At 47.4% G+C, this 16,997-nt stretch overlaps 1 protein-coding gene across 3 annotated transcripts in view; it reads right to left on the reverse strand.

The window, feature by feature from the left end:
- Positions 1-16,997, reverse strand: part of VPS39 (VPS39 subunit of HOPS complex) — a 45,651-nt gene that overhangs the window by 2,936 nt on the left and 25,718 nt on the right. For all 3 annotated transcript variants that reach the window (XM_040968339.1, XM_040968338.1, XM_040968340.1), the window contains 13 exons: positions 16,404-16,524; positions 16,172-16,292; positions 12,777-12,906; positions 6,786-6,928; positions 5,423-5,566; positions 4,869-5,010; positions 4,656-4,742; positions 4,116-4,189; positions 3,764-3,862; positions 2,187-2,304; positions 1,673-1,801; positions 907-1,009; positions 671-716 (listed from right to left, as the gene is read on the reverse strand). In XM_040968339.1, coding sequence (XP_040824273.1) covers positions 671-716; positions 907-1,009; positions 1,673-1,801; positions 2,187-2,304; positions 3,764-3,862; positions 4,116-4,189; positions 4,656-4,742; positions 4,869-5,010; positions 5,423-5,566; positions 6,786-6,928; positions 12,777-12,906; positions 16,172-16,292; positions 16,404-16,524 — 1,457 coding nt within the window. The remainder of the gene's footprint in view (positions 1-670; positions 717-906; positions 1,010-1,672; positions 1,802-2,186; positions 2,305-3,763; positions 3,863-4,115; positions 4,190-4,655; positions 4,743-4,868; positions 5,011-5,422; positions 5,567-6,785; positions 6,929-12,776; positions 12,907-16,171; positions 16,293-16,403; positions 16,525-16,997) is intronic.

Raw genomic sequence — 16,997 nt, forward strand, 5'->3', positions numbered from 1 at the left:
AAAAGGTCAGTCTTTAGTGTCAGCTGGATAGAGCATCCAAATCCCATTAGTTCCACCTTCTAAAATTTTGGTAACACTAGCCAATCAAGTGAAGATGTGAAAAAAGGACTGTTTATTTCCTTGAGAGAAAAAACACCAAATGCATTGTATGGTTTATAGAAAGCTAAATAAAAGGATCATTCATTTCTTGTGGGTTCGAAGGCTGACTCCCTAATCCACATATTGGCAGATGGGGATTAACTCAAGATGCCATGCCCACTTGCTACTGTGCCAGCACCACAGCCTTAGGCCTGGGGGTCCTGCTCACTGGGACCATCTTGAACAATACTAGCAGCATCTCTGGGCTGTACCCCTGAGTCCCAGCAGCAGCCCCTACCCTCAGCCAAACCAGTGTCTACAGACGAATGAGGTATACTCCAGAATTAATACACAGAACCCCGAAAAGTTCCTTCGCAAAGGCTGACCACTTAACCTGCTAAAACAAATTAGGACTCTTGTGAGGGATGGAACAGGAGTGCCACTAAGGAACACACAGGTGGCAGATGTAACCCAGGTTACACGCACCAGCTCGCACCCAGATCCAGCCCTGGTATCCGCGGCAGCTGCTGGCCAGGTTTGTGAAAGGGGCAGGGGTAGGCACAGGTGCTTCTGGGAAAGGGTCACTACTTACGTCTTTGTTGCCATCTTTGTTTTGGTCATAGTGCTTGTGGCAGTATCTGCAAGGAAGACATTGGTGAGGCAAGCATGAGGACAGGCCACCCACATGGCCACCTCAAGCAGGCTCTCCATAGCCAGTGCTGGAGGTTGCCAAGGGAAGGAATGCCGGGTGCCCCGCTGAGTGGACAGAGGTCTGCTCAGCTGCTCCTGCCTCCCATCTCTGGGGCCTTCCCTGAGGAGCCGACTTACTCCTCAGCCATCCTTGTGTCCTTCAGAACGTGCACGTAGATGAAGAGAGCTTGCTCGTGCTTCCCCATGCGTCCCAGCAGGAGAGCGCGTTCTTCCAGGAGGCCTGGGAGGAGGAAGGAGCAAGTGAAAACAAGCGTCTCGGCCATGGGGAGACAGAGGGCAGGTACTTGGAGGAAACAGCAATGGATGCCAAGGCAACAGAATATGGAGGCAAGCGTGACTATAATTATGTATTTTTCCTCAAGGGGGAAATTACTTAGGTGCTGCCAAGCAGGGAGGCAGCTGTTTGAGGAGGGGCTTCACTTGGTCCTTTGTGTGACCACCTAGAAGCTGAGGAGGACCACCCGACAGCCAAGAACAGGATAAGCACCGCCAGCACGCTTGGCAACACTCATAAGGCAAGCACCCATGCGCTTGTGCCCAGCTTTTGTGGCGCTTGCTGGTCAGATTAATGCTCCTTTTTCAAACACATTGTGTCGGATTACAGAAACTACTAACAATGAACTTGGCCAAAAACACGTTTTGTGTCAATTAACAGATTACAACTTGGCTATCAATTATCACACCCAGGAAAAAAAAAAAGAGTTCTCTTAGCCACAGTTCCAAGTGAGTCTTCAGAGAGCACACACTGTGGGCACTGACCCGAAAGGCCTGGTCTTCACAGGTCTGACTCTACATGCAGGGGGCGTGCAATGGTACAGAGGGCAAGATCAGCTGGTACAGTTCCCCTTACTCACAGCTCCTCGCCCCTCAGTCAGCCACTCACCATCAAAAGGGAAATCGCAGATGAGCCGGCTTGGGTCGTAGAACCTGGAAATCTCTAGGAACATCAGGAGCTTCTGCCGGTATTCCCCAAGCTCCCCCTCTTCCTCTCCAGCGGGGACCGGAGTTTTGCCTATAAGAAACAACAAGGGGACCTCTGGGCAACCAAGCGGTCTCAACAGGGAACGAAGGGGATGGAGTGTGACGATGCAGCTCTGGGGTCACAAGGCCTCCTCTATGGTAGCTTCCAGAGACTTCTCTGAACTTATGGTTTCCTTATCAGCCCAGGGTTAAACACAACCCAAGTGGCTGAACAGAGAAGTCCTCGGGAGGCAGCCCCGTCTCTCCCAGGTCCAACCTTGCAGCCCGAGTTGTTCCTTCCACCCTCCCCAAGGGATGGCTACCAGCCACATACAGAGGGAAAATAGGGGCTCCCTGGTTGTGCAGGCCCAGCCTGCGCCTCTCGGCTCCCTGGCACCTCTGGGGGACTCTCCATACTCCTTGCCTGAGACTGGTACCTGCAGGGAAGGCAAGGAGATACTCCTTCATCAGACCTTGCACCTTCTCACAGTAGAGCTGGATCAGGCAGTTGTGGAACCGCGAGCCGGTCTCCTCCCAAACATGGACGATATGCTCCTAAGGTAAAAGGAACATCTGCCTAGCACCCTCTCTGCTGTGACCCCCTTCTCTTCACTAATATCACCACAAAGATTACCAAGGAACAGCTCTTCTCAGACTACCAACTGGGACTAGCATTGTGGCATAGGATATTAAGCTGCTGCCTATGAGGCTGGCACCCCATGTTGGAGCATGGATTTGAGTTCTGGCTGCCCTGCTCCTGATCAGATCCAGCTCCCCTGCTAGTGTATCTGGGGAAAATAGCAGATGATATGGCTCCCATGTCTGGGCTCCTGACCCCACATGAGACAGGGATGGATTTCCAGGCTCCTGGCTCTAGCCTGGCCCAGCCCCTGCCATTATGGCCACTTAGGGAGTGAATCAGCAGGTGGGCCATCATCTGCTGTTTTCCCAGGTACATAATCAGGGAGCTGGATTAAAAGAAGTGAAGCCAAGACCCAAACCTGTACTCCACTGTAGGATGCCAGTATCACAAATGGCAGCTCAACTTGCTATGCTACAATGTAGGCCCTTAAAACTCATTTTAAAAATGTGGTCTACTAGGGCCAAACACATGGCTCAACTGGCTAATTCTTTCAACCTCCAAGAGCTGCCATTCCATATGGACACCGGTTCAAGTCCTGGCTGCTACAGTTTCCATCCAGCTCCCTGCTTATTGCCTGGGAAAGCAGTATAGAATGGCCCAAAGACTTGGGACCCTGCATCCAAATGGGAAACCCAGAAGAAACTCTTAGCTTCTGACTTCAGATGGACTCAGCTTCAGCTGATGTGGCCATCTGGGGAGTGAACCAGCAGATAGGAGATCTTTCTCTCTGTTTCTCCTCTGTAAAATCTGCCTTTCCAATGATAATATATATTTTTAAAAGTTGATCTATTTATTTATATTTATTTCAAAGGCAGAATGACAGAGACAGAGGGAGGGGAGGAGAGAGAGAAAGACAGGTTATCTTCCATCTGCTGTTTCATTCCTCATACGCACAGCAGCCAGGGCTGTAGTCTAGGAACTCCATCTGAGATTTCCACATGAGTAGAGCCCTTACCAGCTCCCTCCATTGGCTGAGCATCAGCATGAAGCCAATCAGCTGCAAGGGCGGGATTTAGATCAGACACACTCCAAAACAGGTTGTCTCCAGAGGCACCTCACCCTGCTACCCCATAACACCCATGCCTCTTAAAATCCGGTTGATTGTCCTGTGATCACAGTTGAGTTTTACAAGTGTGGTTTTATAGTGTTTTCCTCTAAAATGTCTTTGTTTTATTCTCCTGTACCTTGGAAGGTCCCAACAATAACACAATGCCAAATTGGTTTCCTGGGATCTTTTTCTTCATGGGAGATTGCAAGAAGACTCCTTCCATTTCTACCAACCCCCAAAGTCCCAGTCACTGAACCAGGCAGTCTTGGAACCCAGTTTAAAGCTTTCAGTGAAGTAAAAAAAAAAAAAAAAAAGCAGCATACCAGATATGGAATGGCCAGACCCTTAAAATTTTCTATCAGGAAGCTCAGCACTCGATCACGGGGCAGGGATTCCACCTCTGGGAGATCTTCAGTAAATATCTGTAATAAAGACCTGGGCTCATCCACCTGACTCATGCCCACCACAGCAAGGATCCACAGGATGCATGGGAGGCACCTGTAGCTAGCTCAGGTGTGACACACCAGATTGCAGGCCTGCCTGTAGCAGTTTCTGGGTATCCCTGAGAACTCCATGAAGCTGCAGTAGTGGTTCCTGACCCTCCACCCACCACTGTTTTCAATAGAGTGGGATCAATCATGGCTCAGTTAAGTCCTGGCCATTCCCTGGGCCTACCTTCAGCCCGTCTTCGGGGAAGTCTCTCAGCACCCACATTGAATAGGAAAAAATCAGATGTAGGTTTTCTGTGCCTAGAAGGAGAGGAGAGATTCGTCAGCATGCTAAGGGCACCCTGCTGAGGGACAGGGAGACAGGTCCAAGCCCTGGCCCCTAGGTTGGCGGACGCTGCTGGGCCAGCTACAAGCCAAGCAGCTGTCACAGTTCAATCAACCAGAAATCAGAAATGGAGGGAGATCAGCTTCCTTTGAAGAGAAATCTTTTCTCCCACATTAAAAGCTGACCCTGGGGCAGGCATTTGGCCCAGTGGTTAAGATACCCTGCTTTTCCTATTGGTGCCTGGGTCTGAATCCTGCCTTCACTCCTGCTCCAGCTTCTTTAGCATACATACCCTGGGAGACAGGAGGTGATGGCTCAAAGGGCTGGAATCCTGTCCCCCGTGAATGAAATCCCAATGGAGTTCCAGGACTGGAGCTCTGACTGGCTCTCTTGCTTCTCAAATAGGTAAAATTATACACTTTTAAAAAATGCTGGCCTTACCCAGATGCTGCAGGTATTGCACTGTCCTCTCGTGGCCTTTCAGGGGGGAGTTGGCTTTCTTGGACTGGTCCACCAGCACCTGCAGAGCTGGCAGGGAAGCCCAGGAACAAGGTGAAGAGCCTCTTCTCCCAGGCATTCGTCCCCCTGAGAGGATTTCCCTGCCGACCTACAGGAGGCTCCCTACCCCGCTCCCTGCCCCCCTCCCTTGAGCACCTTTCTCGTGCAGCCCCTTCTTCTCGTACAGGATGATCAGCTCGCTGTATTTGTGGGCTTTCTTCAGCACGTGCTCGCTCTCCTCAATGTGGCAGTGGTTGTTCTCCAGGCGCAGCAAGGGCGCCACCAGGGCTACGTTGGTCTGCAGCGGAGCAGGACTTCAGGGGAAAGGGTTTCCTGGGGAGCCCCACCCTTCCCTGGCCCAAGCCTGCTCCAGACTGAGGAATCAGGATGTGGTACGGGCAAGAGGCAGCAAGCCACCCCTCTGCAGGGAAACAGGTTGTGGCTATCAGAACTCTATAGCCTCTTATACAATGGGTTCTCATGCTCTGGAGTGGACAAGAATTTTCTCAGGGAGATGCTGTCTTTGCTAACTGGATTCTGGATTAACCTCTTACTCCAACCTTTAACTTCCAAGAAATGTCCAGGCTTGAGGCGAAGACCACGTGGACCCTGTTATCATAGGCCTGGCCTTCCTAGTGGCAGCCTCCTGTCCCCACCCCAATTAGTTCTCTCTTGCATTTCTCACAAGTCCAGGGCAACAGGGCACTCACATGCAGGTAGCATTTGAGCAAGGTGGTGTCAATAATTTGCAGCAGCTTCTTCTTGGACTTGATGGTAGGTGTGCCTTCCATGAGCGGGGAGGTGCTGGATTGGTGGTCAGAATCATTCAGCTTCTTAACCAACTGACTTCGTTTCTGCAAGGGCCAGAAACGTGCGGTCAAGGCCAGGGTTATTTCTTCCTTTGTCACCTGAGCTGCTGAGTCATTTAGAATACTCCAGTCAGCTCATGCCTTCCAAGTCTGAGCTCATGGTAGCATCTGCTTTCTGTTAGGTGTCCTACAGCCACAGTTACAATGATCAATGGAGTCTTTATTGCACATGAAGCCCTGGGCTGGCCAGGCTTCATTGTCCAGGTACCCTTTTGTGCCTGGCACAGGGCTGTGTGGCGTGCAGGCAGAAAAGCAGGTCTGAGTGTCCTGGCAGGCTGCAGCAACAGCTGGGTGGGTATCCCCGGAGCTCAAGGTCAGGCATGATAAACTTGTGGGCACCTGGGCCCAGGAACGGGGAGTGGAAAGCCACGTAACAACACTGTTGATGAGACTGTCCAGTGCCCACCTGGAGAACCCTTAGAGAGGGGTGCACAACACTGAAGAGAAAGAAATCTTAGTATAAAACTCCCTGCAAGGAAGGTGTGAAAAGGGAATAAGCAATCACCTTCTGTAATAGACACAGGGTTTAGGAAACTTTAATGGAGATCTTAGATTTGCTGCTGACTCTGGCATTTCATTTATTTGTTCATAACAATACTACAAAAAAAGCTTAGAATAAATAATTTCTAATTACATAAAAAAAGCATCTTATGGAGGGTGGGTGATTGGCATGGTGACTCAGATACTGTTTGGCATGCCTGCATCCCATGTTGGAGTGACTGAGTCTGAGTTCTGCCTGTTTTCAATCTAGCTTCCTGCAAACGCACATCCTGGGAGGTAGCAGGTGACAGCACAAAAACTTGGGCCCCTGTCACCCATGTGGGAGACAGATGGTGTTCCAGGCTCCTGGCTTCAGCCTGGTCCATCTGCTGGAAGTGGCAGATAGTTCTTTGTCTCTCTGTCTTTCAAAGAGACAAGAATACATATTTTTTAAATGCATAAAAAATTTCATATTTTGCAAACTAAAATGTACCCTTTCTAGTTTCTCTAATATCAGGAGGCAGTTTCTTTCTGCTGCAGTCAGAACTTAACAATATCATGCAGTTGTTGCTCAAATCCTGATACCAGGAACCACGCTCTGCTTCCTTGCAGACTCCTGTAGCACCCCTTTATGGGATGCCAGTGTCTGACACTCCTTGCCAAGGAGTCGCAGGTACTGGGATGTCCAGGTAAACTTTTCCTTACAAATCTGTACCACACCTACCTGGGTCAGGTAGTCGATCAGAGCGAGGTGAGCCTTTTCCAGTTCAGCCCCAGAGAGCGAAGGCAACGGGTTAGGATACTGCAATTGCTTCCGGTAGTCTGTGGGCAGCAGGTCAGGGTACAGACCCATCACATGGGTGGGATCTGTGGGCAAGACAAATGTCATTCTTCGGAAAGGAGCCCAGCTATTTCAGGATGAAATAAAACAAGACTATCACCATACTGACTTTTTGGAAGAAATCACGCTAAGTTCACAAAAATCCCAATGAGTTTGGTACATATATGTTTTGACTCTGGTACATATGTTAGAGTTAACTAAAAATTTACAAAAATGGCAACACTCTGTATACTAAGACAGAAATGCATAAGGAAAATCAGAACTGAGCATTTATCAACTCCCTGAACATACAGGAGAAAAACATTTCCAAGGAAACATGGATGACAGTAAAGTAGAAAAGTTTGAAGAGACTCTGTAATAAAAAGTAATGCTTCCTAGCATGTGTTGCCATCGCACAGATCTCACAGATGTCTGAAACAGCTGACCCGGATTGAGAGGCCTACAGATCCATGACCTGCCATGGGGGTCTGAGCAAAAAGCTCAGTGTGCACTGGTACTGTGGGATGTTGTCTGTTTTATGGTCTGCGGGCCCCAGCACCCATTATCACCTGTTCTGTGTAGCTTCTTGCTCACAGGGGCTCTAGAGCCAGGAACAACTTTTCACAAGCCCCTTGCATCAGGGTCCTGGAGGAGCATCTAGTGCCCCTTGTAAGTATAAATGAGAGGGCCAGGATGACGGCTCAATTGGCTAGTCCTCCCTCTTACAAATACCGGGATCCTATATGAGCACTAGTTCATGTCTTGGCTGTTCCATTTCCCATCTAGCTTGCTGCTTTTGGCCTGGGAGGATGACAGAGAATGGCCCCAAAGCGTTGGGCCTCTGCACCCACATGGAACACATTGAAGAAGCTTATGCATGCAAGGTGCATGCAAAGCAAAGACTTAAGCCACTAGGTTACTGCACTGGGCTCAAAGTAAATAAATCTAAAAAAAAAAAAAAAGGTAGTATGAGTGAAAGATCTGGAAATTGGAACAAGATGGAGGTCTCCTATGCTGAGCCACCCATGTCTCAGACTGAGTATACTCCAGGGTGCAGGTAATTAGCTAGACAGTATCTGGGAGGCACCGCTTAGGCAAGGCAGCTGTGGTTGGTTACCAGCAACTTTCTGACCCCTATTATCAGTGTCCAGGAGAAGAATTTACTGCTCCATCCAACAATGTGTGTGTATGTGTACAAAAACAAGAATAACACATCTATGTACCATTGTAACCATCTGTTAAGTGGACAATTCAGTGACATTAAACACATTTATTCTGTTGTAGCACATCACTAGCATGTATCTCCACCACCCCAACTCAAACTCTGTACTCAATAATTGCTTCCTGTCCTTGCTTCATCCCAGCCTCTATTCCCTTTCTGAAAGACATAGAAACACCTCTTCCATCTATCAGTTAATTCTCCAAATGTTTGCACCCTCTCCCCTCTGCGGGTGGCTCCTTCTGCCTCAAAGGAAACATGCCCTGACATGTTCCTTTTGTTCCAACTCCAAGCTTATACAGTCTTCTTCGAGCTTGGTATCCCCGACAGGTCCAGTTCTGTCACAGTATGAGCTGCTGCTTCAGTGGGAATTAGCTTTATCTGCTGAATAGGGGAATGATGTCAACTTTAGGCAGCAGTTGTGTTTGTTGGTTTCTGTGCAGTTTTCCCTAGCTTGTTAATATAGTTTAATAAACACTGTGGCAGGGGCTCAAGTGCTTGAGCCACCACCTTGTTAATGTCTTGAATTGACCAAATGTTTAGTAGCAAAAGGCAAATTTCCTCATGTTTAGACAGAATGCCTTAACTCTACCTGAAAACCTAAAGAGATGTCCTCCTTTAGCGAAAGGAGTGGCCATTCACTAGCTTCAGGAATCATAGACTTTACTAAGTTAGGCCATCTGGAAAGGCCAAGAATAGAGATGAAGAAAAGATGTTTCCCCACATCACTTTTTTCCCCCTTGGTCTCATACCGAAGTCTGTAGCCTGGATAAGGTGTTCTATTTGATGAAGTTGGTCTCTATTCAAAGCAGATGTCTGCAACAATCTGTGATTTGAAGGAAGAATCAGCCCCCGGGTTTCCAAGGACCATGACTTTGGGACGAGTACCACAAATGTGAGCACAGTGGGGTTTTACAGTTTCCATCAGTGTTGTGTTTACACAGGTGCTGAGTAGTCTGCCCCCACCCTTAGTGTTTCCCAGAACCCTGTTACTCTTTGTATGCTTGACAAAACGTAAGATTTCACAGAGCCAGTTACAAGGCACCATGGCAAACATGTATGTATCTCAATGAATAACAAAATAAAAGGTGCCCTTGGGGACCAGCATGGTGACACAGGGGGTTAGGTCACCCCCTGCCCCACATGTGGGAGACCAGGATGGATTTCTTGGCTCCTGGCTTTGGCCTGGTCTAGATATGGCTATTATGGCCATTTGGGGAGGAAATCAGTGGAAAGAAGACCCGTCTCTCCCTGTCTGCCCCACTTCCCACCCTTATTCTTTTACATTTCAAAGAAACTTTTTTTTTTTTAAATAATAAGGGGTTGGGTAGGAATAAATAAATTAAAAAGCTGTCACTCCATCAGGATTGATTTTAAAGCTTCAGGGCTAGGGTATGAGCATTACTGGTGCATGGAAAAGGGGTCAGGCTACTACAGCAGTTCTGTCTCACTATGCCCAAAGGGCCAGTGGGGCACTGACAATGATGCTCTCATCTGGAGCACGGAGGGCAGATGTCTACCATTTGCAGGCTGCCCAGCACTCATCCCCCATCTTTATAGCAACCAATTCCCTTTGGGCAAGCTGTTCTTACACACTGCCAAGTTTTGGGTATGGTGGGATTGTGTTCCCCAAAGCTTCAGTGTGCTGGTACTGAGGTGGTGGAATCTTTACAAAGTGAAGCCTACTGAAAGGTGCAGGTGACTTGTGGTCACCACACCCAGGAGGATGAAGGTAGCTTTCAAGGGATTCAATTAGCTTCTGTGAGAGCAGGTGATAAAACAAAGAGCAAACCTGGTCTCTGGTCATCATCATCATCTTTTCTTTGTTAAGATTTATTTATTTTTATTAGAAAGGCAGATTCACAGAGAGAAGGAGAGATAGAAAGCTCTTCCATCTACTGACTCACTCTCTAAGTGGCCACAATGGCCAGACTAGACAGATTATACAAGCCAGGAGCCAGGCACTTCTGATCTTCCATGTGGGTGCAGGGTCCCAAGGGTTTGGGCCATCCTCGACTGCTTTTCCTGGCTATAAGCAGGGAGCTGGATGAGAAGTGAAGCAGCCAGGATATGAACTGATGTCCATGTGGGATCCTGGCACATGTAAAGTGAAGATTTTAGTCATTAGGCCATTGCATCGGGTCCTCTCTGATCTTCTTGTCTTTTCTTGACACGGCTCTCTCCCTTTCACACTGTAATGTCATCTGCCACCTCATGATGTAGCCATGAGGCCCTCCTCAGACGCTGAAACCATGTGGCTGTCCCATCTTGGACTATGATCCTTCAAAACTTTGAGCTAAATAACCTTCTTTTCCTTTAAGCATTGCCCAGGCCTGAGTTTCTGTCACAATGACAAAAAAAAAAAAACAAAAACAAAAACAACACACAGACATGCCACGTGTCATCCCAGTGGCAGACCAGCTCTACCACATACCTGCCTTTAAAAACAGGTGAGAGCCTCACCTCACCTCTTTCCCTACCTTGGGACAGTCTGGGAGTGGGAATATGACTTAATCCTGGTTGACAACATCCTCTTGATCTTGAGAAATGGAGGTAGGATGACAAGCACACATCACCACAGATCCCATCTTACGTACTCCTCTAATGTAACAGGGTATTCTTCTTTGATAGAGATGGTGTGTGGGGCAAGCATTTAGCCTGGCAGTTACAACACCAGTCAGGACACCGACATCTCCTTCTGGAGTGTCCGGGTTTAATTCCCAGATCCAAGCCCTAATTCCAGTTTTGCCAGTGCAGATCCCAAGAGACATCAGGAGATGGTTCAAGATGCTGAGCCCTTACCACTTATGTGGGAGACATAGATTGAGTTCCCGGCTTTCAGCTTCAGTCCAGACCCAGCCATTATAAGCACTGGGGAAGAGAATCAGTGGATTGGAACTCTCTTGGTCTAAGAAATTAATTTTCAAAAACAAAAACAAGGCATTGCAGCACAGTGGATTGGACTACTAGCTGTGATGCAGGCATCCCATATCAGAGTGTCAGCTTGAGTCCTTGCTACTCCATTTCCAATCCAGCTCCCTGTTACTGTATCTACAAAGGTGGCAGGGGACGGTTCAAGTGCTAGGGTCCTTGTCACCCACGTGGAGACCAGGATGGAATTCCTGGTTTCTGCCTAGGGGAGTGAGTCAGTGGATGAAAGGTGACTTTGTTTCTCTCTGTTGTTCTGCCTTTCAAATGAAAACATAAATCTTTACAAAATCAAAACAAGGCAAAACAAAGAGAGATGGAGTGTGTGTTTTCTTGCATTCAACCTGGGAGAACTCTTGTACATGAACAAAATACACCAGAGGTCACAGACATAGGAAATACTTGGATGGCTCCTTCTGGGGAGTCAGCCACAAATGAGGGTGCCCCAGAAGCTCTGTGGGGGGACCCACCTGGACCCCATCCAGCACCCACTGTCAGGCAAAAGAGCTCGTGTGTTGGGAAGTGGATCCTGTAACCCAGGAGGGACTTCAGAGGACAGCAGCCCCACGGACATACAAATGCAACTGCATGAGAGACCTGAAGCAAGAGCTGAGCCCTCCCCCGATTCTGACCCACAGACAACACGAGAGGTAAAGTTTTGGGATGACTTTGTTATACTGACTAGCTATTGCACTAGTTTTGGGAGGCAGTTTTTTATTCAAGATTAAGTAACAGGGGAGGTGGAAGTGGCAGCAGCTCCAGAAGTGGCTATGGCAGTGGATGTCTACCCAGCCTGCCCTGACTACAAAGTGTAGCTTCCTGTTTGCAGCTTGTCTTGGCGGGCCTCCTGAGCTCCTGTTTCACCCTAGTTCTAAGGCTCATCTCCACCAGTTTTATGGATCTCTCCAAATGCCATCCCCCTAATATTCCAAAAACCCTGCACCACTGATTATGCTTGAATTACCCCATATTGGTCTGCACTGCTTACAGTCAAGAACTTTAACAGGTACAGGAAGTCATCACAGTTTATACTGGCTGAGCTTGAGGGATGGTAGATAAAAAGCCAAGCAAACCAGAAAAGAAACTTATGAAACCATGTGTTTATAGACTGATTCAAGTTAAGCAAAAGAAGAACACATAGAAAAGTGACATTTAATCATGATAACAACTGCAGACACCCACACAGCACTTGTTAAGAGCTTCACATTGTCTGCGCATGTCACACCTCCCAGCACCCCTCTGGGGCAAGGCTATTATTGTCCCTCTTTCTCAGAGGAGCAAACAGCAGCCAGAGGGGTGCAGTGACTGTGTGAGCTCAGCACCACTGAGTCCAGGCACCTGCTCCTCACTGCTATGCTCAAAATGCTCAAATGTCTACAAAGATTTTAGGATACCAAGGAAAGAAAGGGCTCCTCATAAATGACTTACTAGGTAATCCAGGGACCTCCATTTAGAAGAACATTCAATAAACGCAAAATATTCAAATATGTACTGGTTAAACTGAATGATTTCCTGGCACCATGAGCTAAGAACACTGGAAGCCCGTAGCTATGGGGGAAACCAGTCTCACAGGATTGGGAGTGTAAGCCTGGAAGCATTGGGGCTGCCCAGAGGGCCTGATTAGCTTTGTGGACCAATGTAGATGCGTGTAAGCTCTGCCCATTCTCAGAAACCTGGCACCACCTCTGCCTGTCCTGTCTCGTCTCCGTCCGTTAGTTCCTTATCTTCACACCCCACCCACATGTTACCTGTGCCAAGCTTAGCAAACACCTGCATAGACTCATCAAAGCGCTTCTGGCAGAAGAGGTTGAAGGCATACAGGTTCTTGATGTGATGAATTTGCTGCTGTTTTTCACTGTCAGAATCATCTTTCATTTCCTAGTAAGAGAGCACAATGGTAACAACTCACTTGCCCAAAAAATGTTTATTCAGCACACTCCAGGTGAGAGACAGTTTCCTAGGAGATAAAGACATTAATGTGTACAAGAAACATGACTGCTAAGTAACTGTATAGCTAAAACACAGCACACTTTTCAACTTCACGCCTAACCAGTACTTCTGAGAACTGTCAAGGTCAGGAAAGACAAAGGAAAGATGATGGAACGGTCACCAGAGGCACTAAGGACATGCATCACCTAAATGCCATGTGATTATTGGATCTGTTCCAGACACTGAAAAAAGGACATTAAAGAAAAAGCCTGCTGCATCTGAATAAAGCCTAGGGTTTAGTTTAACAACAAACAAACAAAAATCAAGGAGAAACAGAGTACAGAAGAGAGGGCAAGAGGAGTGTGTGCTGCTGGGAAGCAGAACAGTGCATGTGCTGGAACCCAAAGTGATGGGGAGAGATGGGGAAGACCCTGGCATGGCGGAAGTGGCTGGAAAAGTCAGTTTACAGACATGCCAATGAAGTTGAGTTGTTACTTAAAAATCTTTTTTTTTTAATTTGTTTTGACTTGTCTTTTAACTGTTTTGTCTTGTCTAATGTATCTTTTAATCTGTTTTGCCTTGTCTAATATAATTCTTCTTTCAGAAAATCTATTCTTTAAGGCTTTATTTATTGGGGCTGGTGCTGTGGCCCAAATGGATAATCCTCTACCTTCAAGCACCAGTATCCCATATGGATGCTGGTTCTAGGTCCTGGTGCTTCATTTCAACTCCAGCTCCCTGCTTGTGGCCTGGGAAAGTAGAGGAGGAGAGCCCAAAGCCTTGGGATCCTGCACCCATATGGGAGATTGGGAAGAGGTTCCTGGCTCCTGGCCACAGATGCTTTAGCTCTGGTCATTTGGGCCATTTGGTGAGTGAGCCAGTATATAGAAGATTCTTCTCTCTCTGTAAATCTTCCTTTCCAATAAAAATTTTAAAATATTTTTAAACAAGAACTTTATTTATTGATTTATTCAAACTTTATTTATTATACAGAGTGACACAAGAGAGGGGGATGTAGGGAGAGAGGAGGCTGGGGGAGGAGAGCAGTGGGGGAGGGAGGGAAGGCAGAAAGGAAGGAGTTGGGAGAGAGAGAGGGGAGAGGGAAAAGGAAGGGAAGACAGACTTTCCATCTGCTGGTTTACTCTCAAATGGTCACAATCCTCGACCAGGGCTTGACCAGGCTGACGCCAGAAACGAGGAGCTCCATTCAGGTTTCCCACAGGGGTGGGAGGCTTAAACATTTGTGCCATCATCTGCTGCCTTCCCAGGTGCATCAGCCTGAAGCTTGATGGGAAATGGAGCAAGGGGACTCTGGCACTGATATGATACACTGCAAAAGGCAGCTTAATGTGCGGTGTCACCACTTTGTTTACTTTGCCTTAATACTGGTTTAAACTACTGCCAGCACAGGACTGCACCAGATCTCAACTTTCCTGCTTGGTGCTTCACAAACTTGCAAAAACTGTTAGCCTCCTTATCTCACTTATTCCCATACAAACAAACTACACTTTCCATTTTCATGAGCTCCAACAGGTCACATTTATTTTCATTTTTCAAACTTCCTCTTAGTATTTTAACATTCCCAAATCCTACCCTGATCTGAACCTTACCTATCTTGAAAGGGCCAACTCCAACACCCACCCTTAGGATACCTTTCGAGCCCACAATGAACTGCCCTCTGGCACACTTCGTTCTATGTCTTGTTAATGCCAAAGTTTAGTAAGTCTGCTGATAATTTATGCTTTCACATCTATTTATTGTTCAAAAAATGTATTTATTTATGAGAGCAAAAGAGAAAAAGGGGAGGGAAAGGTGGGGAGGGGAAAGGAGAGGAGGGAAGGGAAGGAAAAGAGAGCTCCATCTATTGGTTTACTGCCCAAATACCCACAACAGCCTAGGAACCACAGTCAGGAGCTGGGAACTCGATCTAGGTCTCCCACAGGGGCAGCAGCCATTCAGCTGCCTGAGCTACGACAGGTGTCCCAGCTGCCTGAGCTACCACAGGTGTCCTGGGAGATCTGCATTGAACCTGGAATCAGGAGCTACAGCCAGATATTAAACCTAGATACCTGGTGTGGGATGTAGGTGTTCTAGTCATTCCCCCTGTACTGAAGTGTTATCAACCAACTGTCTTAGGTCCTAAAATGAGAATGCAGTAAAGTCTGAGCCTAGAAAGGACAGGGGAGATTGAATGCACGACCTGCAGAGCACTGAGAATTTCCCGTTAAGAAAAGTAGGCTAACATCATGGTGAAATGAGTTAGGCCTCCACTGGCATGCCACATGACAGTTGGTTAGGGTTCCAGCTGCTCCACTTCCAATCTAGCCCCATGCTGCTCTGTGCCCCTACACCCATGTGGCCTTTTGAGGGGAGTGAACCAGAAAATAAAGACCTCTCTTTTCTGTAAATGTGCCTTTCAGATCTATAGTATATAAGTCTAAAAAAGAAAGAAAAAGAGTTACAAATGGCATAGCCTTTTTAAAAAATATATTTATTTATTTTTATTGGAAAGTCAAGTTTATTGAGAGGTAAGACAGAGAGAAAGATCTTCTATCTGTTGGTTTACTCTCCAAGTAGCTGCAAAGGCCGGAGCTGAGCGGATCCAAAGCCAGGAGCCAGGAGCTTCTGGATTTCCTGCATGGGTGCAGGTCTCAAGGCTTTGGGCTCTCCTCCTCTACTTTCCTAGGCCACAAGCAGGGAACTGGATGGGAAGTGGAGCAGCCGGAACACGAACCAGTGCCCATATGGGATGCTGGTGCATGTAAGGAGAGGACTTTAGCCACTAGGCCACAGCACCAGGCCCTCTCAGTTGTTTTCTAACGTCAAACCCATCTTCTATACATGACAACAAGCATCATGCAGGATGTTCTAGGAATGCCACAGACCCTGAAGTCAGCCTTCTGGTCAGTTTTTGGCATGGCAGCACTGCTGGGACAGGAGCAAAGTTAACACTATCTCGCCAACACCACCCCATGCCAACATTAGAGGCAGCAACAACCAGAAATGTGTGGGTGCAGGCTAAGTGTGGTGACCCAAGTGGCTCCAGGACAGCCATGGCAGGTCTACATGTGTCTGTACAGTGGTACAGACAGGTCACTGACATTCTGCTGTGTATTTCTTCTAGTCTAAAGTAAGTATGAATATTTGCAAAAACTCCCCTAACTTTAGTAAACAGAAGTTTCCTACCCAAATATCAGAGTCAAGACAAACTTACAGCAAGCTGCAGGGCCAATTCAAACTGCTTGTCCTGGAGAAGCTGCTGGATTTGAGTGGCCATGGGGACAGGAATGAGTCTCCAAACAAAATGATTGCTGGCCACGTAGATAATGTTTGATCTGGAAGCAGGAGTGAGTGTATTAGCAGAAGAGCAGGGCCTTTATGAATGACATGTGCCATGAAAGCTTTGGGCTAATATGGCAGTCACAGTAAACAAGGAAATGCCTTACCCCCCTGAGGTGATGAAACGGGGCCTTTGCAACTCAATGCTCTGTACCAGAAGCCTCGGCTCGAACGTTCGGATCTCCACATAGCGAGGCAATACCGCAATGATGTAAGGAGGCTGGTGCTCTGTGTGAGAGAGGAACAGGTTGAGTGGTTTGAGTGCTCTGGGACTCCGGGCTTGGGAGATGCCTAAGTCGCCCATCCAACCGCCATGTACATGGATCTCCTAAGAGCCCACTAGCCCATCACCAAGCCAGGATCTGATGCTGTGACAGAGAACAGGAAAAAAAAAAAAAAAAAAACAGATGCTTTGCCAGAGTGATGAGGAAAAGAAATTTGTACAGAAGAGAAACATCCAGCTTTGCAGACAGTGACCTGACTGTAAGCTTTAAGGATGGATGGAAGTGTCACCTGCTTTCTAAGCACATCACAAAGCCAGGCCACAGCAATGTTGACTACAGCTACTGTCAACAAGGCAATAGTGAAAGAGCCAGATAAAGAAGTTAAAAAAAAAAACCAAAAACTCTTTCATTTCTCCTACAAAGGGAAAGAGTAAAGCAACTTCTATTTTGATTTCCCCTAAAATGATTGTAAGCACT

The sequence above is a fragment of the Ochotona curzoniae genome, unplaced genomic scaffold, assembly GCF_017591425.1.
Source record: "Ochotona curzoniae isolate NIBS_2020 unplaced genomic scaffold, NIBS_Ocur_1.0 scaffold_4701, whole genome shotgun sequence".
Taxonomy (NCBI): Eukaryota; Metazoa; Chordata; class Mammalia; order Lagomorpha; family Ochotonidae; genus Ochotona; species Ochotona curzoniae.